The sequence below is a fragment of the Atta colombica genome, unplaced genomic scaffold, assembly GCF_001594045.1.
Source record: "Atta colombica isolate Treedump-2 unplaced genomic scaffold, Acol1.0 scaffold166, whole genome shotgun sequence".
Classification (NCBI taxonomy): domain Eukaryota; kingdom Metazoa; phylum Arthropoda; class Insecta; order Hymenoptera; family Formicidae; genus Atta; species Atta colombica.
Genome location: NW_017259257.1, coordinates 133582 through 156497, shown reverse-complemented (window position 1 = coordinate 156497; position 22916 = coordinate 133582). Strand labels below are relative to the sequence as shown.

Below are 22916 nucleotides of genomic sequence, written 5' to 3'. Positions count from 1 at the left end.
ATATATATATATATACATATATACATAAATATACATACATACATATATACATAAAATTGTCACTTTTCACATTTCTATTCTAAAGAGAAAGTTACATTGATACACAGACTGCTACACGCATATATTGGAGCACAAGTATATAATCAGTAATTACAAATTACAAAACAAAATACAGAATAGCAATATACCTGATGACGATCATACGTTTGCTACTCTTATTTTAACGCACTTGAGATACGCGGATTCGATCGAGACAGAAATGGATCATACTGACGGAGCATAATGATTCGATCGGGTCGTCGATTCTGAAATACAGAACAAAATACAGAATAGCAATAAACCCATATTTCTGATGATAATCACACGTTTGCTACTTTTATTTAACGTACTTGAGATAGTTGAAATACGTGGATTCAAACTGGGCAGAAATGGATCGCGCGATGGAGCACCGTGGCGACTCGATCGCGTCGTCAATTCTGAAATCACTGTTGATCATCGCGCGATAACAGTCGTGTGCGACTCAACACGTTACAATTCGCGACGATCTTTCCACAGGACACTCGCGACTTTTTGCGTACGAAATTCACATTCGAACGGCAACACTCGCGGAAAATATACGGAGTGAGACGCACACGATCCCGATTTCCGAGAACCACGGCGCGTAAATAATAAAACAGAAGCGCTGGTTTGAAAAATATCGCAGGCGAAATTGCGATTCTCGAAAGTCGAAACGCTCGAAGCGCCAAACGACTTCTCGCGATTAGTTGCGCTCGGAAGATGACAGAGGGCATTGTTCGTACATCGTGAAAATAAACGGACGATACTCGAGGCTCCAATATTGCGGAGATTATCGTTAATTGTTAGTAATTATAGTAATAAGGATATAAATGCGTGCGCGATAGAGTTTTAGTAACATTTTGAATATTTATATAATAATTAGAATAGTGTAATAGATTCATAATTGACCATGGTGCGAAGTAGCGACAAGTAAGTCTCATTAAATTGAGGTTATGTGATATACCTTTCTCTTTCATTCTGAACTCGTTATCTCAATCTAATTATTAAATAAACGGTTACATAGAGACAGACATCACCGGCGGAGATCGAGGTCGAGATCGCGATCGAGATCGGCCGAACCCGAGAAGAAACGACGGCGATCTAGAAGCAGGGACCGAGAGAGGGAGAGAGATAAGGGACGACATCGAGAGCGAAGAAGTCGTTCGCGGGATAGAGACAGAGAGAGGAGTGACAGAAGGGAACGTTCCGAGAGGGACAGAGATCGCGAGAGAAAACGGTATATTCAAGAAAAGAGTTTCAATCTGAAACAGTTGTTTATGGTGTTCACTTTCCTCTCTGATCACTTCATGTTTTTGTAGATGTTTTCAGTAATAGTTGTAACAATAAAATAATTCATTGACATTGATTGTTCTCGGTATACTAGTGGAGACAGTAAAGAAAAGCGTCTTACAGGCTCAAAATCTTCGCGCTCTGGCAAAGAACGATCGAACAGATCCCGTTCCCGTGATAGAAAGGATAAAGAGAAGGGGGACAATGAGGAATTACCTTTTGATCACACAAAATTAGACAAGGTGAGCCTTCAAAAATCATTACTTGATCTACAATCTTGTTTTAAGAGGCCTTAAATCATAAATCAAAAAAGATTAAGTAACAATTTCTATCTTTTAAATTATTTTTGTGCAGTCTTTAGACTTTAATCATTAGACTTAAGCGAATTAAGCAAAATCCAATTTTTACGGTCTAAAAGCAAGGATATAATTTTGTGGCTAATCTATTGTCACTTACAAGCTTACAGCTTACAGCCTCTTAAAGCAAGGATGTGAACTTAACTAAAATGATGAAAAACAAACAATATATATGAAAATTTATATTGCAGGAGGAAGAGCAAAAAAGGTTGGAATTGGAAATGCAAAAGAGAAGAGAGAGGATAGAAAGATGGCGAGCAGAAAGGAAGAAGAAAGAACTGGAAGCAACCAAAAAAGACGGTAAGACATCTATTTTGGCAAATCTTCAGCTACCCATGAAAAAGTGGTCCCTTGAGGATGATAGTGATGAAGAGACTCCTGTGGTACAGAATAACAAGGAAGCAAAAGAAGAAGGTGCAAAGGAAGAAATTGAAGAAGTAAATGAAGAGGTAAAAGATAAGGAGGAGGAGATTGATCCACTTGATGCTTTTATGGCAGAGGTAAGTATTACTATAATCAATTTGATTTGATATATACTTATGTCCAATTAATTTAATAGGTCCAAGAAGAAGTGAGAAAAGTGAATAAATTTGATGGTAAAGCTCCAAAAAATGCCAATAATGGCACTAATTCTGCATCACAGAGTGGCGGGGTGGTCATTGTAACTGGAGTAGCTAAGAAAAAAGTGCAGAAACAGAAAGGAGAACTGATTGAACAAAATCAAGATGGATTGGAGTATTCTAGCGAAGAAGAGGGCGAGAATCTTCACGAGACTGCGGCCGGTATAGCAAATAAACAGAAGCGAGAATTAGCTAAAGTTGATCATGCTACAACAGAGTATCAACCCTTCCGAAAGTCTTTCTATGTTGAAGTGCCTGAGATAGGTATTTCCATATATTTTTAAATTATGTTTTCTATCAATAAATTAATTTTATATATATTTAGATAGATATATATTTACTCATTCAATATATATTTAGATAGATATATATTTACTCATTCACTACATATTTGCAGCAAGAATGACACCAGAAGAAGTAGAAGTGTATAAAGAAGAATTAGAAGGTATTCGCGTAAAAGGTAAAGGTTGCCCAAAACCTATCAAATCTTGGGCGCAATGTGGCGTAACTAAGAAGGAATTAGAAGTACTAAAGAAACTCGGTTATGAGAAACCGACACCTATTCAATGCCAGGCGATTCCGGCAATCATGTCTGGTCGCGATCTCATAGGTATAGCGAAAACCGGTAGCGGAAAAACGCTAGCTTTTCTTTTACCTATGTTTCGTCACATACTCGATCAGCCACCATTAGCTGATGGTGACGGACCAATCGCGTTGATTATGACACCAACTAGAGAATTGTGTATGCAAATTGGTAGGGATTCAAAGAAATTCACGAAATCGCTGGGTCTTTCGCACGTGTGTGTCTATGGTGGAACCGGCATTTCTGAACAAATAGCAGAACTTAAGAGAGGAGCTGAAATCATTGTGTGCACACCAGGAAGGATGATTGACATGCTTGCTGCTAACAGCGGACGAGTGACCAATTTACGTCGAGTAACATATGTAGTACTTGATGAGGCCGACAGAATGTTTGATATGGGTTTCGAACCGCAAGTGATGCGAATTATGGAGAATGTAAGACCGGATAGACAAACGGTACTGTTTAGTGCAACGTTCCCACGACAAATGGAGGCGCTAGCCAGAAGAATACTTACGAGACCAGTCGAAGTACAAGTCGGTGGACGTTCTGTCGTTTGCAAGGATGTGGAGCAGCATGTAGTTGTACTCGAGGAAGATCAGAAATTTTATAAGTTGCTTGAGATCCTTGGACATTATCAAGACAAAGGTTCCACCATTATATTTGTAGACAAACAAGAGAATGCAGACACGTTGCTCAAGGATCTTATGAAAGCTTCATATTCCTGCATGTCTCTTCACGGCGGTATAGATCAATGCGACAGAGATTCAACCATATTGGACTTCAAAGCGGGACGAACAAAATTGCTTGTGGCCACGTCCGTCGCCGCTAGAGGCTTGGATGTCAAACATTTGGTATTAGTTGTCAATTATGATTGTCCTAATCACTACGAGGATTATGTACACAGATGTGGTAGAACTGGCCGCGCTGGAAATAAAGGGTAAGATATAAATTTTTGAATTTTCACAAATATATAAAATATTTCAAATTTATTATGATTTGTTTTCCCTTCAGATACGCGTATACTTTTATTACATCAGAGCAAGAACGATACGCTGGTGATATTTTACGTGCGCACGAGTTAGCGGGCGTACCTGTTCCAGAACCCTTGCGCCAATTATGGGAAGGTTACAAAGCCCGCCAAGCCGCGGATGGAAAGAAGGTTCATACTGGAGGTGGTTTCAGTGGCAAAGGATTTAAGTTTGACGAATCAGAGGCTGCTTTGGCGAATGAAAAGAAGAAATTCCAAAAAGCAGCTTTGGGACTGCAAGATTCCGACGACGAGGACATAGAAAACGATATCGACCAACAGATCGAGAGCATGCTAGCGCCTAAGCGAACTGTTCGTGAAATTGCGAAACCGACCGCGACTAGTGTTACAGTGCCCGGTCAACCTATTCCTAGTGCCACTGATAAACTCGAATTGGCCAGAAGACTGGCGTCGAAGATAAACATTGCAAAGAATCTGGGCGCTGAAGCGAAAGGCGCTACTCAACAAGCAGCGGAAGCCATATTAAAGGGTGCAGGACCTACCAATCTTATCACGGTAAAATCCTAGTTTTTGTTTCAAATGTTACTGCAATAATTTTACGATTGTAAATAACTTTTTTTTCTTTTATACAGGCAAAGACAGTCGCGGAACAACTAGCAGCGAAACTGAATACTAAATTGAATTATCAGCCACGCGAAGAAGATCTCGTAGAAAGTGATGTGGAAACGGGTGAGCAAACATTCCGCAAGTATGAAGAGGAACTCGAGATCAACGACTTCCCGCAACAAGCGAGATGGCGAGTCACAAGCAAGGAGGCTCTTGCTCAAATCTCGGAATATTCTGAGGCAGGTCTGACAGTGAGAGGAACGTACATCGCACCTGGAAAAACGCCACCAGAGGGAGAGAGGAAGTTATACCTGGCAATAGAATCAACGAGTGAGTTGGCAGTCAGCAAGGCCAAGGCGGAAGTGTCTCGACTCATCAAGGAAGAACTTATTAAACTGCAAGCGTCTGGTGCTCACACTGCATCGCGAGGTCGCTATAAAGTTTTATAAAATTTTGGGATCATTTTAACGAGTATATAGTGTATACCGTAAGATTATCATATGCGAATGTATATGATAAAAGTTTAGAAATTTATTATACATGCAAATAATGTGTTTGTTTTTAACAAACTACAATAACAAGATATACTTAACGACTGTGAGAGAGCCTTATTTATATCATTGGCACAAACCACTGCAGGCAATCCAAGTTTTCGCATATTTATAAATAAAATGCGAGCACCCACATTATCCCTTTAATGATATTTCTTCTATTGTATTAATTTACCTATACAAAATAAAAATTCGAACGAACGCTCAGCAACGTAAAATCGCACGCAGCATGCGCCAGTCATACGTTCATAACAATTCTTAATAAAATCTTATGTTGATAACGTTCAGCATTCTTAATAAAATCCTACTTGATTTTTTTCTATCTTAATTTGCTAGAGATTTTTTCATGTTTCTGAACTTTTTTTTTCTTTAAACCTATCTCGAAGCTCTTTAATTCTATTGATTTTTACACATTATGTATAAATATATTTGTTCCTTGATCAATTGATTGAAAAAAAAAAAAATTAATTGAAATATATCGATTTTTACGGAAGTTATGGTAACAAATATGAATGGAATCCCAGGAATCCCATTGTGTATATCAAGGGTAGAAAAAAAAGAGTAATAGCTAAGATTAATAACAAAATTCGGAAGAATGAGATTTGTTTGAATGATTACTTTTTCGAGCTTTTGTATAAAAATTACATAAGTGAACACACGATATACTAATGTCAATATGCGACCCGATATATTAACTTAAGTTTACGTCTTTTTAATTATTTAATTTATAATAATGAGCAGTTCTCGATTATCTGCGACGAAATAACGGACGCAGGAAATCGTATATTTTTGTACATATACTCTCATTATATATACTCTTTCCTCTTTGGCAATATTAATTGATAACTAAAAATACATTCTGCTGTACGCTATTAGAAGGCACTAGAAGAATCACAGACACGAGACACGCTGTAGACATTCGTCGCCGCGAATGCATCGCGATTAGGTAAACTGTAAAGAAATACTTTCAGCAACAAGAATAAAGAAAATAAGAATAATCGCTCATAACTGACAACTATCCTTAATGATAATAAATCTCGAATATCTTACACGATTCATTAAAAATTAAAATGTACTTTATACACTATTTACTTTTGGATTTGACAGAATAAGAGCGATGTATCTTATTTTCCTTTTGGCTTGATTGTAAATCAGGATAAAATGTTTAGCAAGAAGATGGTAACGGCAACTGTCGCGAGCCAAGCACGAATATTTATAGCACTAGAAATATAACTATGGGCTATTTCGGCTCTGCTCAGCGAACCCAGAGGTACTTCCGCTGCGATTAAAGGACTCCTCTCTGAAATCCTAGTGACGAGCTTCTCCGTTTCCGTCACGCAAGCTCGCAATTGCAGCATCGATGGCTTCTTGGTGATGGGCTGGACGACGATGAAGATATCGCGATCAGGTGTCATCATGCCACGAAGAGCGCATTGCGCCACTTGTAGTTGGCGACCTAGAGCGACCAAGAGAGCTTCTAGAGTGACGGAATCCTTATCAGTTTCTTCATCCATCATATAGTAGATCCTGTCCACCTATAATAAATAAATATTAGATTATAAATAATTCAAAATTCTGAAAGACATCTCATTTGAGAGTATCTACCTGTTTCTTCGAATAGAACAATCTCGCCGCTCCTCCACAAACAGGACAACAAGCACCGGGAGGAGTGACCCCAACGCAATACGGCTCCTTTAAAGGAGGACACTGTATGGCATCACCGCAGCGAGGTTTCGTTTCATCGCCTATGAGACCGACAGCGACACAAGGACCTTCGTAGTCCACGACAACCTTATCGGCCCAAGCTGCACATTCGTTAGCATAAGTCTCGCCATTGATACCACACACCCAATCCCGAAGACTACATCCTTTCAGACAAGGTCCTCTATAACCTAGTGTGGCTCCAGCTCGGATCATCGTGCACACAGAAGGATACTGGCGATTTTCTTGATCGCAGACTGGTCCACTGGATTCATCACGCGGATTGCAATCTATTGGCACGCATTCGTATTGCCGGCATGGCTTGTGCAAAGCAGTCAAGCAAACTCTAGGTCTACGAACACATCTCTCTGAGCTGTCGCAGGGATTATGCACGCAGGGATGCCTACTAGAACAGCTACCGAACTCCATTTCAGTGGTCGACAACCCGGCGCACTTCGCTAGACAGGCGGACGCGAAGGTAAAACCTAGCCTGCCACAAACTGGGACATAATGAGCTGGACAATCGCAGGGCAAGGATAACATTCGCAGCTCGCCGCAGCTCCTCTTGGAGCACGTAAACTCGCCTTCGAAACAATGGCAGGGATTACAATCGAGGTAGAAATGGCCTTTGTGTTGAATAAATCGATCATGCACCCAGCAGGACTTGAAGTTGAAGCAATTGAGCGTGCGGCACTTCTCCAGGCCGCGCGTCGTACACTGGCAGATCTTCAGACAACCCTGTTGATCAAACCGCGGAATCTGAATCCAAGATCCGATCGGCACCAATTGCTTCGACATTTCGCCGAGAGAACAAGCCGGCATGCAACGATAAATGTTGGCGCCGTTCGGTTGAACCACACAGAGCTGTCCCTGTGGACAAGGATTCCGTTTGCAAGGCGTCGTGATGTCTTCATCAGGATGAATCACAGCTTCGTCATTCTGTGAATTATCCAAGAATGGCCCTAACGAGACGCACGGAGCATCCGGTCTACCCGGTGATAATTTGGCGCACAAAGTAGCCGCTGTGTGGGATCCGGTGACTGAACTCCAGTCCACACAGCTCGCCATCAGTTCTAAACAATCCTCGCGACAAAGTCGCGTCTCGTGGATTCTGGTTTCGCAAGGTCGCAGCTGCAAAAGACAAGCCGCCGCACGAAGAGTCTCCGCTGGACAGGAAGCGGCGACGCGTACGGGCACACCTAGTCCACGAATAATGCTTCCTCTGGACCAGTGATCAGCCTCCCATTTAGCTGCTTCGTCAGCCGCAGTCGTGCAAGTTCTAGCAAGAAATTAAGATTTATAAATTCGATTATGAGCTCAGTTTTTTTAAAAGACTTTAAATTTTATCAGCATCACTCGAAGTTAATCTTAATATTTGACTTTTTAATCGCTAATTAATTGAATTAATTTCAGGCTATTGATATGACTAGATCTTAATCCACTCACGGTTCGTACCTAAACAAAGTCGTAGGTCTATCATTAAATCGCGCACAGTAAGACAACCCGGAACAGCCTATCTCGCAAGAATCGTCTGCATCTTCCAGACACCTCCTCAGTTCACCTTCTGAATTGGACGAGAGACACTGTGCATCTAGTTGTACCCAAGCGGTCTCCCAGTCTGCCTGAAAGGCTCGCCAACATAAATTCTGGCAGAAAGGCCTTGTCGCTTTCGTGCAACACGCCAATTTGCCAGCGTTCAAGGGTAATCGCGTCGGTTTCGTTGAACCCGATTTTAATAAGCAGCTCCACATCGGCGACTGAGGTAACACGGGACTGCACTTCTCCGCCAGAGCATCCATGATCTCCTGGTCGGTCGTCGCAGTGTGGAGAATACTGCGACACGTGTCCAGGCACGTCGCAGTCGTAGCTTCATCGCAACAGTGCAAATCTATAGAAATAAAATCAACTAATTTTTACGTAGATGCCTCAATAATCGGTGATATCAGTCAATGATTAATTAAAGTTAATAGATAAATCTTCTTGCTAAAGGAAAACATTATTTTTATAATAATTAAGAGATTATACATTGTAACGCTATTTATATTAAAACAAATTAAAATACAAGGTCAAAAGCAATGTAGACATAACATAGTCTTTTGACTGTTAATCCATGAACACCATGTACATCTACACCTATATTGCTTTTGATTCTGGAACATTGATGATTTTAATTAAATGACGCTACCAGTAGTTTCTCGCTAGTAATCGTCGAAGAATTGGTTTTCAAAAAACTGGACTTTATTGACATACTTCGACTTCATGACTGTTAATTAAGGAGCATTATGGTATATTTTTACAATAAAATGAAAGGTTGGAACAGAAATGAGATAAAGTTCTCATAATTATTGTGATATTTTATTAAAATATAGAAAGTTAATTGAATTTATACACGGCTGAGGAGAGTTAAATAAAGTTTAATATAAGTTTTAATATAATAGACCTTGTATTTTAATTTGTTATTGCTTAGTAATTTATACGAGTGTGTAATAAAAACTGTAATTATTAAATTAAAACGCTAATTAAATTGAATTAAAAATTAAATTAAATATTAAAAAAAAAACGTAATTCTAATATTTGAATATTATTATAAAATTGATTCGATAATTATTTGATAATCAATAATTTAATAATTATTTGCGTCTACTCCACATAGATCGTATCACGGTTTTTTATGAAATGATAACTAACGCTGCTTTGGATCCTCGGCGTGTTTCACCTCGGCTATACTTTTCAGGCATTTAGGAATTTGATGGAAGCAACCCTTGCTGCTGTACAACTTCAAGTTAGATTGTTTGCCGGGCTTGTAAAAAATATCTTTGCAAATAGCCCTGCACGTGTCATTCGAAACATTACTGCAGCATCGTTCGGCCTCCTCGCGCTTTTCCAAACAGAAGAAAAATTCGGGTTCGTCGCTCGGTCGACAAGATTCGTTCAGATCGTTTGTAGAACCAGACAGAGCGCAGGTCATGCGACATGTTGGATTTTGAGCAAGACGACAACATCCTCGACCCGTCCAATCTTCATTCCTTTTGAGCTCTATAAGAATTCAAATAATTTGATATTTTGCCGCAATATTTGATGCACACTTGACTACCTCGCTTACCATTTAATGTCGTGTTCACGCAAGACCAAAAATCCAACTGAAAAAAAAAGAGTTGAATAAGGAAAGACATTGTAGTTGCAAAAAATAGAAGAAAAAGAAAGAAAGGAAAGAAAGTGAAGAATGGTGAAGAAAGTGAAGTAGCACAATCGACCGATCGCGCAACCGCGAGTCCGAGATCATCTTTCATAAAATCGTCACCGCGAAATGAAAAAATTTGGATCGCATTACAAACATCCCGAATCGTTTAAGGTGCCCATTGTTGAGAAGCTTCCGATCCAGATTTGAACTGAATGAAGAGAACAAATGAGTGTCGATTGCGTGGGATCGAGTCTTAGAAATAAAAATCGTGTGGCAACTCACCAGTTCCATGGAACAAAACTCTAGCAGACGTTGAGTGGCATTTTCCCTCGCTTCAATTTCGGCACCCAATACTACCAAGGATATCTATATAAAATTGCGAACAAATTATCTCTAATCCAAATCATAATTATTATCTTGACAAAAAAATAAAAGTAATTGCGATAAAATTGCAAAGAAAAATTATATAACGTGAATAAAAACGTGTGTCAGAACGTCGCGGATTGGCGGTCCAATTGAAAAGAAGAATATAAATGATAATAAAAGTAGTCGTATAGAAGAAACTCTTTGCATAAATGTGTAAATTATTACGACGAGTTGGATTAAGCGTTAACTTCTTTAATGTCTGTCTCGACTGACTCGAATCGAATGTCGAGGACTTCCCAAATTCGAAATGCGGTGCGGCGCATTAGCGGTCATTAAGAATCAAGGACACGAATGCAACACACATGGGCCCCGCGATTTCCTGTTGCCCGTCACTGAATGACAATCGTCCTCGGGACCGAGATATCGCTCGCGCGTTTCATCCTCATCCCGGATTCAATCGGCGTCTTCCACGAGGACACACCGGATCCACTCGGTATGTCCATCACGGTCAAGAGTTACGACCATCCGTCAATATGCGGTGGGTCCCGCCGGGCTCTGGTCAAGATAGGCCCAGTCAAAGGTTACACTCGAACACCGAACGTAAATCATCGATCTTGTTTATATATTTCTTTGCGAATAGCATTTTTTTAAATTAATATATGCAGTTTTTACCAAGACGACAAATCACATTATATTGTTAAAATAACGCATTACATTAAATATTCGATGTAGGTATTTCTGATTGTGTTTTTATTAACTTCTTCATCATGTGTGGGCGAAGAGATTTATTTTATAATTTAATATAATCTAGCAATATCTCCAGAATATTTACCAAGTTCGGTTGTTATAAATGTTAGAGGTGAAAGTGATGTGGAGTTGAGAAAACGGCGTATGTACGTATTTCCGTCGCGGTATATTCTGGGAGGTATGCGCAGCTGGGTCACATCGTCACGCTGAAAGAGATGCATTTTCCACTGGCAAATTTTTCGCGGCGATTTTAACGTCGAAAAGTATGTTGATGATGACAAATTTCTGTTAAATACGAACATCTTCATAATTCTATACGAACTGAATATGATGAATGATAATTAAGATAATGCGAGACGAAAAATAATTTTACCATTTCTCTGTTTGTGATATCGCGATTAAATTGACGTAGAAAATACTATCGTTCGCAAAAATCTGAAATAAACGTTACTTTGAAGCTCATATATCTCGGACCAAATACATCACCACGATGGCCTCCGAGCGAAAGCCGAGATCAAAAGATACCGAAAATAGAGCCACAGCTTTTATAATTTACTTCTTGCTCTCATTTGCTAAAATCCCGAATGCCACAAACGGCTATGAAGTGTCGATTGACTAATTAAATTATCTGCAATTCTCTCTAATACGATCTGTCGATGCACTCAACTTTTGTAAAATTTAAAAATAACATCGATAATGCTTTTTTAATTATTTTTATGATATAATATAATTTTATATATAATATATAATAATATAATATAATTTTTGTTAGCTATAAAAATATATAACATAATTTTATAGAAAAAACTCATTTGTCAAAAATATATTTTTTAATGTGAAACAGAAGAAATAACGAAAATACTGCTGATCTGAATAAAAAGAAAAAAAGACCCACACATTGTCGAAGAAACATCTTTCCTGTCCACCTAAAGAATAACATGTCATATATCTCGGAGCTTTCGTCATGATTTCCGGTTATTTTGCTGCTAAATGACCAAGAAGGAAGCGCTCATCAGTAGTCAAGGGAGAAGATCCGGAGAGACAGCTTTCTCAAAATTTTTCTGCACCTCACATTATGTCGTGTCTCACATTTCAATTGAGCAATAACGTTAAGATGGAAAACAAAAAAAAATCATGCCATAAAATTTTTTGTAACTTTTTTTACATATTTATATATAATATATATTTTTACTTTAATTGATTTTCTTTCTTATTTCGAATTCAAGATTTTAAGTACATTGATATCGCGAATAAACTCGCGATTGCCGCAGCAATAAAATATTCTTTACAGACAATATCCTCTTCGCCATTCCGTAATCAGAAATCAACAAAAGGTTACCCAAAGTACGTCCCTCCCGCGTATCCCCTCCAGCCCGAATAAACTGCGTGGAGACACGATATCATTGATAACGCGTGGTACGTCCAGCATGTTCAACGCGTCAATTCGTAATATTTGCGTATGAATGAGCCCGCGGGGCGCCCCGGAGGAGTCCCGCGTAAATCTCGCAGCGGGCCCTCGGTGTCTCCGATATTATCTTCGAAGAGGAGGCCCCCGCAGTCACCTCTAAAGAAGCTACAGCCTGGAAGCACCCCACGTCGAGAAACCCTCATCGAAGGAAGCAACGAGTATCTTCTTCTCATCTTTTTTCCCACCTATCCATTTCACTCTCCTTCTTTCTCTCTCCTTAACATTCCCTTTTTATTTCCCGGATCCTAATATATCCGTGGACACGACATATTTCGTGTCCTTTATCGTTCCAGGTTCGGCCCATGGATATTTATCAACCGTGTGATATCGCATTCGGATTACGCTGTCGAGATTGTCTTTTTGAAATTCCCACGAGGTTCCTCCTTCCGCGCTGTATAATTAATAGATTATATTCCGCGGCGGAAGGTCACGGTTAATTTCTTATCGCGATGGAAAAGATGTATCAATCTTTATACAGTTTCGGATATTGGTTTTTGATTTACAATTTTGGATTTCGCGTATCGCTCAGTGTTTTGTTCCCGGCCATTCACTATCAATGTAAAATAACAGCTTTTATGTGGATATAATTATAATTATATATACCTTTATAAATATATTTTCTATATAATCTGTAGATACAAATATTTATGTTTATATTAATAAGTTTGACATTTACTAAACTTAGTTTAATTATTATTTTTATTCTTGAATGAGAGAATTTCAAGAGATTCTCTTAAAGAAGTTTCTCTTAAAAAATTTTAAAGAAGCGAAAGAATAAAGTATGATGCACTTATTTAAAATGCGTACCTTGGAGCACACATTCCGACAGGATCCAGCAGCCAGCAAGCAGCAGGACATCTCTGTAACAGAAACGAAGGAAGGATTAGCTTTGTGCATCGAAAGAGCAGATGGAAACTATAATAATCCGATAAACTTCGGTCACACTCGAGAATATTTCCTCCACTTTTCCACCGACACGAAACAGACGCGTATTCTGCATTACGTCAACATAAGAGAGGCAAAAAGAAAAAGAAAGGATCCATTTTCAGGGGTCCACAGGAGGGTACGTTTGTGTCAAAACTCTGCTACCCCTCCCCCCCCCCCACCGAGGGATCTCACATACAGTTTATATTCGGAGACTCTGATTCACAAAAACAGAATTGGAGAATTTCATCCTGATTGAGGTAATTTTTGTCGCAATAAATTTCTTTGTAGTTTAAAATACTTATTAGCGTTATTAAATTGACAATCAATTTGTGAAGTTATTTCCAGTTTCAGTTTATGATTGTGTTTCAACAAATCGAATTGGCGCGCAAAGTTTAGAGAACTAAAAAATTTATGTATGAATATTATAACATCAAGACATCCGTTTCGATCAAAAATAAGATTCCTTTCTTATTTTATTTTCGTCTATATCAAATTACAAAAGATTGTTTTTACCACCTTTCTTTACTTTTGAATAATGATAATTTCATATTCATTACTACGTCAATTATTATAACAATGGAACGGCTGTATTTACGTAACATTTTTTAGAACGAAATAAAGTAGGATAGAAGTTGAGACATGGACGTTTCTCGTCGGTGGTCTTAAATATTAAAAGTTTCCGTTCCATCTAGCGACTGCAATGGCGTGCAGTCGAGAAACATTCCGTGTGTCCCCTTTCTTCCCAACGTCTTCAATTATTAAATGACTGGAGGGGAATTGTCCGGTACGTCATTTAGATCGAACATCGAATAAGATATCCTGGTCTTCGTTCGAGAGCCTTCCTTCGTATTTAACGACAAACTTTGAGCTCGTACGTTTTCAAAAGAATTTGTTTTCGAGTTTTAAGCTCATCGCCAGTGGGCAGTTTGTTACCCTTTACAACGCTTCAATTGTGACATAATTATACGTACCCCGTTTATTCCTGTTTTTATATTTCTGACGTGAATGCTTGTCAACGACTCCTCCCAACGTGTCACGTTTTGACGTGAAAGATCTTTACGATTTTACCGGGTTAACATGCGGGTTCGATCAAAGTGACTCGTGTGAAAGGGGGTCTTTTGAATGGCGACTGAAATCGTAAGAGCCGCCGACCGTGCCAACACACGTATGCACTGCGTTACAATGAAGCTAATAGATACCAATTAACAGCAAATTGTAGCTCCCTCCCTTTTCTTGCTTCATTTCGAAGAATCGTTTCGATTCCGATTATACATACGGCCGTACATATTGCAGAGTTCATTTCTTACAATCGTAGTCTTTCTGAAGATACTTTGTGTATTCATAGTATAAAATTTACTATAAATATTATATTATTCGAAGTATTCCTTCGTAAAATTATAAAACAAGATCGTTTGAATTTCATAGCACTTACAAAGAATTATAATTACGGCCGTATTGTCGGGAATGGGAAATATCAGTCGCGTTCGGGATCGTTTGCATTCCTGAGCAAACAGGAGGGTGCTCGAGTCTCATGGAACGTTCTCCTATTACAGAATAAATTACAGAATGTTTAGCTAGATCGGTTTCGGTCATCGACACCTGGCACTTATCCGTTTGTCACCGAGTTATTCACGTCTGGTCCTAAAATATCAGCCGGATGATTTGTTGGAGGTTGAATATTTTCTGCTCTCTCAACACGGTTACTATTATAAAGCGTGGAAACCTGCCATCGTTCACGTTTATCGTCGTGACTTCGACCGCACTTGAGAGTTTTATTTCGTTCTTTTTCTTTTCTTTCTTTTTTTTTTGTTTTCTTACTTATTACGCATGCAAGTGCGTTTACAATCATCTCGTCGTCGTAAAAACTCACGCGGGTCGTTTAAGACGCGCCTTTAATCGAATCCTCGCCACAAAGAGCCTTGACGTTTCCACGTGAAATTTCGCCGCGACAAGTGCGTCGCGCCTTTAAACGCGCCGTTTTGTGGCTCCTGTTGCGGACGACACAAAAATAGCTGGCGTCGTTCGCGGCCATCCGGCGTTTACACCGATCTAAACTGCGGAGCCCCCTTCACTTTATCCCACCCGTTGCGCTACCCGAGAAGCTGAAATGTTCTTGACTTTGATGGGAAACATCAGATCAACAAATGCAATCCAAATCGTACGACTTGTGAACGCAATATTTATTTTTTACTTTCCAAAAACATTTCATTAAAATTTATCGAGAGGAAGAAATTGAGCGTAGAGAGAAGACATTCTCAATTTTGAGAAGATAAAAAACGCTAGAGGTGTAATTATATTAAATACAAAGGAAGATGTTGAAATTAAATATCAGTTCTCATTTTTAAATGCATTTTTATAAACGTTTATCAAATGATACAAATCTGACTGTCTTTGCTTTATATGTAAACAAAATTGTTCTGTAATTGTTGAAAAATATTTTTTTTTCCATTTTTTATGTGCGTTTACAGTAAAACGCTTAATTTCAGCAACTTCCCCTGTGACCCTATAATTAACAAATTATATAATTGACGATAATGTAGTAATAATAATAATAATAATAATAATAATAATAATAGTAATAATAATAATAATAATAGACTGTTACGAGAGGAATCGACGACAACGATAATATGCCGAGAAGTGACAAAAAACGCCTAATAAAGTGGACTGTTTAATTTGACTAATACAAGATTCTGCGGAGCGAGTCCAGTGGCATTTTAAACGCCATTAATGCGCTCGATGAAACGAGGCAGCTCGGTCTGCTGCAGTTCGTCATCTCTAACATTAGCATAACAAAATAGGAAACGCAGCCACGACAAATATAATAATACTCGCGAATCTCGTTGCATGTTGGATTACACGTTGCGCGATCATAATGCCGTGCCTCGAGGACGTGTTGTAAATTTAATTCAACGTTTTCTCTTGCGGCTTTGTTTCTTGCTTTTCTCCTCTTTGTTTTTCAAACGTCGCCACGTCGAACGCGCCTAATGCACACTCGTCGTGTTGATAATGACAGATTTCATCTGCAGTAAATCCGTCTGTGCGCCATAATCCGCAAACGGCGCGTCTAAATTTATATACGCGATGTATGTGATTTTTGCATAGAAAAACTCCTAAGCCAGTCTCTAACGGGAAACTAAAAAAAATGTTGTTGATAACTAACGGGAATATAAGAAAAACATTGTTGTGTGAAAAACTTAAGCTACGCGTTTCGCGAATTTTATCTCCGTATTCAAATCCATTATTAGAAAGCCAATGTTTCATGAATGTTGCATCTCTAATCATCAGGGATCAAGGAGTATCAGATTGCTCCTCGCCCGATGAAGTGAATTGCAATATTCACGAAATATTGGCGTTCTAATAATGGATCTGAACACGGAGGTAATCCGCGAAACATAGTTTCTGTATAGAAAGTATTCTTGGAAGCATCAAAAGCACTAGAAATACTTGTTATTCGTATATTGAGAGAAAAAAATACTAAAAAATAAGCTATCAAGACCCACCGAATAAATAATTTTTTTGGGAACAAAATATATCATGACATAAAAAAATTTTACATAACACACGAAAATTATTTATTCGATAAATCCTAATAATAGCTTGTTTTTTTTGTATCAAGATATTTTGTCTTTCAGTCTTATATCATCTTGGAAAGTAATAAAAATCACCAAACACGGACCACCTTGATCGCTCGCTTGATTAAGTCAGAATCAAGTTGTTGATATCAATAATGCATCGCGGTATCTGCAATAAATCATTTACGTATCAATGTTGTGTGTTCCGCGTATCCGATGGTATCCTGTTTACTTGGACGATCGGTATGTCTGTCCACGCGTGCCGAGACAATAAGCGTGTCTTCGCCAGTCTTCACGCGCGTAATTTACAGCGAATCGACGTTTCTCCGTTTCGCCGCGAATCTTTCTCGGAACGAGGCGAGCGCGTTTCCTCAACGAATTTAAACGAGCGACCCGAGGTGACGTCGATCGGCGGGAATGTGTCGTGCAACATTCGTTCCCTCAGCGCAAGCTGTCCGACTCCGTATGTATACAATATACACGACCAGCGATTCGCCGTTACATACACGACCGCATAACTACATTCGCAGCTGCGTCTTTCGGCTGCGACATCATCGGCGTTACTGCCTCTCGTAAAAAAAAAGCTCCGCGCGATTCTCCCATATTCTTATCAGCGGATATGACTTATATATAAATACGGTGACTCCAGAGAGCTCAGAAAAAGCTCTTTGCGAATTGCAATGCGTCGATAAAAGTTTATTTCTCAGTGCACTACGAATGCCTATTTTCTCTGCAAACAAGGATATCAAATAGAAAAAAAATTGCTTGTTAATTTAACTTGTGATATTACTATTCTAATTCTGTTAGAATTACGTTTCGAGACTGAAAATTTGGCGCGTAATTTGAATACGAGTATATAAATTCATATCAAATTATCTGAATACTATAAAAGATTATCTAGCTTGAGATCATTTAAAGCCTTTATTTCCTATTTATTGTGTATTCAAGTTACAGTCTGAAAAGATACTGATTTAATAGAAAAAAAAATCTTTCTTTATGGATAGGAAAATAGAATTAAGACAAATCAGAAGAGATTGAACGGAATGAAATGCTTATGATCTTTGCAAATGAATACAGAGACCAAATAGGGGAGGGGATTGGGAATTTGAAAATAAATGCTCTTCGAATAAAAGACGTTCCGCCTATCGCCGATCTGGCTGACACTCATTAATCGTACCATAATCAATTCTTCATCGCAAATCCTACCTTTCGCAATCTGTCAGCCATTATCGACGATTACGAACGCGCAATAACATCATTATTTGCAAATATAGGCGCGATAATCCTCGCGAGGGCATAATTAGATGCTGCGGCGGCAGGCAAACCATGCGATGTGCGCACCAAGAAATTGTATTATACATAATTAATACAGTCATCAAACTCGCGCTCGAGCAAGCACGGTGCATTTTATGGTGCGAAGAAGAGAGAAAGGGAAGGAGGAAATCGACAAGGGATTGGCGGCAGCGGAGAGATAAAAAGGAGGGAATCGTGATACGTGTCTCTCGACATGTTTTTATCCAGCGTGAAGCTGTCACAGGGGTTTTATGTGTTTATTTATCTCTCCTCTCATACAGTATACACCATATAACGGGTACATATATATCGACGGAGGAGTACATATAAGTAATCTTCATGGTGAAGAGTCTTTCGAATGCTTCTCACAATCCTTCTCTCCCTCTCCCTCTCCCCCCCTCTCCCCTCTCTCCCTCCCCTCCCTCTCTCTCTGTCTCTTGAGATCTGCTTCCTTCTTTTTTTTTGTCTCCTTGACAAGAAATTCGCGACAACCGGTCCCTCGAGGAACACCACCGGGTGTCGTAGGATCCACAAAAAACCCCCCAGTATCTCCCTAATTATGTCTACGTCTCTCATATTGTAGCGAGAGCGTGCGATCTGTCTTTTGAAATTGATATAGCAATCACCACGATCCTTCTTATCGTTCTTCCAATTAATTGACTTTTTAATGTTACACGCTGCATATTTTATCAGAGAGATCCTGGGAACGCGCGTCCTTAGAATGTAGAAGCAACTTTTGAACACTGTTATATTCTTTGGAGTGGAATCTCATTCTAAACAGTGAAAATTAAGCTAATCTTAAAAAAGAGTAGTCCAATTTTCAAGGGTGTGATTTCACTCTTCGAAGTGACGATAATTCACTCTAAAAGTTTTAAAAAGTTCTTTGGAAGTCTCTGTGCTATATGGAGTATCGCCAAATCGTTGGTGCTTTCCAGCTTAAGGCACAGTGTACCATAGCGATCATTTCATCTTTGTTTAACATTGGCAAACAACAAAGATACTATAATTCACTGTGTTACACTGTATTATTTGTGTCTCTTGCTGGAAAATATCCTGTACTTGTTCCAAGATTGAAAATATTGATTGATATAAAACTTTACTGTACAAAAATGGATGTGTATGATGTTTTATTATATTAGTACAATTATCACGAATGTAACTTTGAGCTTCATCTTCGTTGCACTTCATTTACATAATAGTGAATAATATCGTTTTATGTTTGTTCATTGTAATCGTAATCAATCTATTTTTTTTTCTTACGATTCCTCGCATTCGTCATACCGGCATGCGTCAATTGGTACGCCTTCTTCCTTGTTCGATTTTATCTCTATATTTATATCAACATTTTCCGGATAATCATTATTCATTATTATATAGCTCATCATTGCCATTTATTATTTTCTATTACGTGAGACATCGTGATGCATATTGACGTTTTTGACTGCGTTTTTATTGTTGAAATCGTCGAAAGAAATCGTTCATAAAAGAAAACAATCGAAGAAAAGGAAACGAGAGAAAAACTCTTTCTCTCTTGCAAGAAATTTAAAAGATTCGATCGACTAAATTATTGCAACGCACGTGGGTGACGATATACTTAAATCATGAAATTTACAAAACTACAAAGACAAGCAGTGGGATTAAAATAAAAAATTGAAACCAGTATAATAAATTTTCAAATTGTTCGATATACAGTTACGAGACAGAAATTTCTATAATTATTCGCAATGAAATAACAGTAATTTCGTTTCGTGCGCAAATAACGTGCAATTAATATTGATAATTATGTACTAGTTTCAGCAAATTAATACGTAATTTCTAAAACGCAAGTTCTCGCACAGCTTTTGAAAGTATAATAACTCATTGAGATCCATTAGTCGCGGAACTCTCTCAGACCCACTAGTATTAGAATTACTTGGAAAATGTATAAGCTGACGCATAATAATGCATTGACGGTCCACGAAGGCGTATCGGAGGCGGTGAGATGAGCGGATGTTTAATGGTTAATTAAGAATATCGATCTCGAATCGGCGATCGAGAGAGTGTGACCGTGGGTGCGTGTACTCGTATACATTATGTATATTACAGCTTGCGTAAGTCGCTGCTCCAATTTCCAGTTGCGGCGAGGCACACGCGTGAAATTACACGTTCAAAGTTGTCGAGTGGCAGGCGATTTTACGCGTCTAGAACCGGGCGTCAAATTTACACCTGAGAATCATTATGATCGACACTCTCGCCGGCATTAAAAGGTGTGGATTACGTGCGTACGTGCGACAAACTGCCAATTATCTCGCCGCCTTTACGCAGTTTTTGCAAAACGACCACCGGCTGCCTTTCCGTAGCCGATCAATTTCTAAAATAAACATAATTACGATCGCGAACAGCTCCTAATTTAACGTTTTTCGCGATCTCCTGTTGCGATTAAGTCGCTACAAAGTTGCGTACGAGGGTTGTTTTCAAATAATCTGTGCAATTATTTATGCAAATGCGCGAAAATTGCATTTGCAAAAATAATAATGTGACAACTGCTGAATCATGTCTCAAAAGGAGAGAGAGAGAGAAAGAGAGAGAAATTACTATTTAATCGTTCTATGACAACAGCAAGAAGAATAAAAAGATTTATATGGCGATCCGTATTCAATATGTACAAAAGTATAAATATTATATGATACAAAATATAGATATAATACAAAACGAAGAATATAATGGATATTTTCTGTTTGGTGACATAAGTCGATATAAATATTACATTCTATCTTGGCATTCACTGTCTGTGTTCAACAAAAAAAGTAACACAACTGTGTATAATTCTTTAATATGATTGATCTTGCCATTAGTTTCTCATAAATCTAAGTGTAGAATCTATATTAAAGAATTATATTGAAGAATTTTTCAATTATAGTTGCAAAACTGCCTTTTTTACTGAACGCATTAAATAACAAAGATAGAATTTGTGCCAACTTATGTCACCAAATGGAAAGCATCTATTACATAATAAAAATACAAGCATTTGTATATACGTGTAAGGGAGAGAGAGAGAGAGAGAGAGAGAAATAAGTGAAATTTTATTGACAATGTAGATTACAAATTACTAGTCTCAACATTCAAGTTTTTTTCCTCCAATGCGACGGAGGTGTCGTATTCATGTATCATTAAGATAAAATAATTACGTAACGCCATGGGGACTTCATAATTATTCACGAGCATGCTGTGTAACTATAAATCAAGTGGTAAATTTTGTAATATGCGCGTGCCAATGGATTACGTATGTTTTCCAGTCACGTAAATAAATTGCTTCTGCGTTCCTACGCCGGTCAAAACCAGCACGTAACATGTTAATCATTTGCGACACATGGATGCAATTCGCGTTCTATGTAAATCGCGCTCATATCAGTGATGTCTATTACGTCGCTGCTTACATCCAGTATCGTATTCTGTGTATGGAAGAACTGTGAATGATGAATGGAAGATCTATCGCCTTTGTGAGAGATTTATGAGAACGATCTTATAATAATGCTATAATATTTTCATAGAGCACATACACACACAGTTTTAAATTACAATCCAATTAAAATTAAATTCAAGGCTAGAAATTAAAATAAAGAAAAATATTAAAATATAATTCTAGTCTGCAGATAGAACAAAGAATTAGTTTCTATATTTCACATATTCGATACGCGGATCTTTGACTTTGTAGAGCCTCCATACACGTAGATTTCTTTTTCTTAGATACTAGTATCACGTAGATTCTCCTATGAATCGCGTTGTGTATCGATAAGTGCATTGAACGAGCAGCGAGTGAGAGAATCGCGGCGCGTTATCACCTTCGGCTCTCGTGTGTGGATATATTTATGCTGCCAATGCCTCCGCTTATGCGTATGTTTTTCTCTTTTCTCTTATTGTATGTATGCGCAAATACGCATATCCGAGTCGAGCCGAAGGTAGAGAAATCGAGGACCGTTAGCGACACCTTGTTCACGTGCACCGTGTAAATTTCAGGAAAGATTAAAGGGACCAGAAAGATGTAGCAATGAAAGAAAGAAAGGAAGAGAGAGAGAGAGAGAGAGAGAGAGAGAGAAAGAGAGAGAGAGAAAGAGAGAGAGAGAGAAAGAGAAATTACATCGTTGTGTAGAAAACGGGGCACTTCATCTCGATAAAATGAACTCCCAACGGAGAATGTGCGACCCGCGATTGCACTCGATTTACGATTATCGAGGACAAAAAAACGCGCGTATAGTTAACGTTCATGTTATCTCGCGCTAACTTGCATATATTTGCCGGCAATAATTGCGACATAGGTTGACTGTGCGGCAAGTAAGAGTATTTTTCTTTTTTAATTTTAAGTATTCCGAGTTTTGAGATCGCTCCTTTTAAATCACTATATCGCAGGAACTCCACAATATACTTCTTGCATACAAATAAGCAGGGTTGGAAAATAACGCGTTAACGCCGTTTTCGTTACTTTTTTCAGTAACGATCGTTACTTTTTTCTGTCTATAACGGTACGGTAATGTCGTTTTACATTTTTATAGTAACTATAACAAATTTAGCTGTTATTTTTACCTTATTTCAGTTCCCTATTATTTTTTTATTTTATAATTTATTCTTAA

General features: G+C 38.4%; 2 protein-coding genes across 3 annotated transcripts in view; one reads left to right on the top strand and one right to left on the bottom strand.

The window, feature by feature from the left end:
- The first annotated feature begins 798 nt into the window (after positions 1–798).
- LOC108686217 (probable ATP-dependent RNA helicase DDX46) lies at positions 799–5098 on the top strand. Its single transcript, XM_018191380.1, has 8 exons — positions 799–987; positions 1082–1294; positions 1442–1589; positions 1895–2203; positions 2263–2587; positions 2721–3843; positions 3918–4449; positions 4527–5098. The coding sequence occupies exons 1-8, from the start codon at positions 968–970 to the stop codon at positions 4947–4949; spliced, it is 3093 nt and encodes a 1030-aa protein (XP_018046869.1). The 5' UTR covers positions 799–967; the 3' UTR covers positions 4950–5098.
- A 1091-nt stretch (positions 5099–6189) lies between these two features.
- The window catches only part of LOC108686181 (reversion-inducing cysteine-rich protein with Kazal motifs), a 19281-nt gene continuing 2554 nt past the window's right edge, over positions 6190–22916 (bottom strand). For both annotated transcript variants that reach the window (XM_018191324.1, XM_018191325.1), the window contains 7 exons: positions 13322–13374; positions 10216–10299; positions 9856–9892; positions 9441–9788; positions 8208–8640; positions 6657–8031; positions 6190–6586 (listed from right to left, as the gene is read on the bottom strand). In XM_018191324.1, coding sequence (XP_018046813.1) covers positions 6203–6586; positions 6657–8031; positions 8208–8640; positions 9441–9788; positions 9856–9892; positions 10216–10299; positions 13322–13374 — 2714 coding nt within the window. In that variant the 3' untranslated portion in view covers positions 6190–6202. The remainder of the gene's footprint in view (positions 6587–6656; positions 8032–8207; positions 8641–9440; positions 9789–9855; positions 9893–10215; positions 10300–13321; positions 13375–22916) is intronic.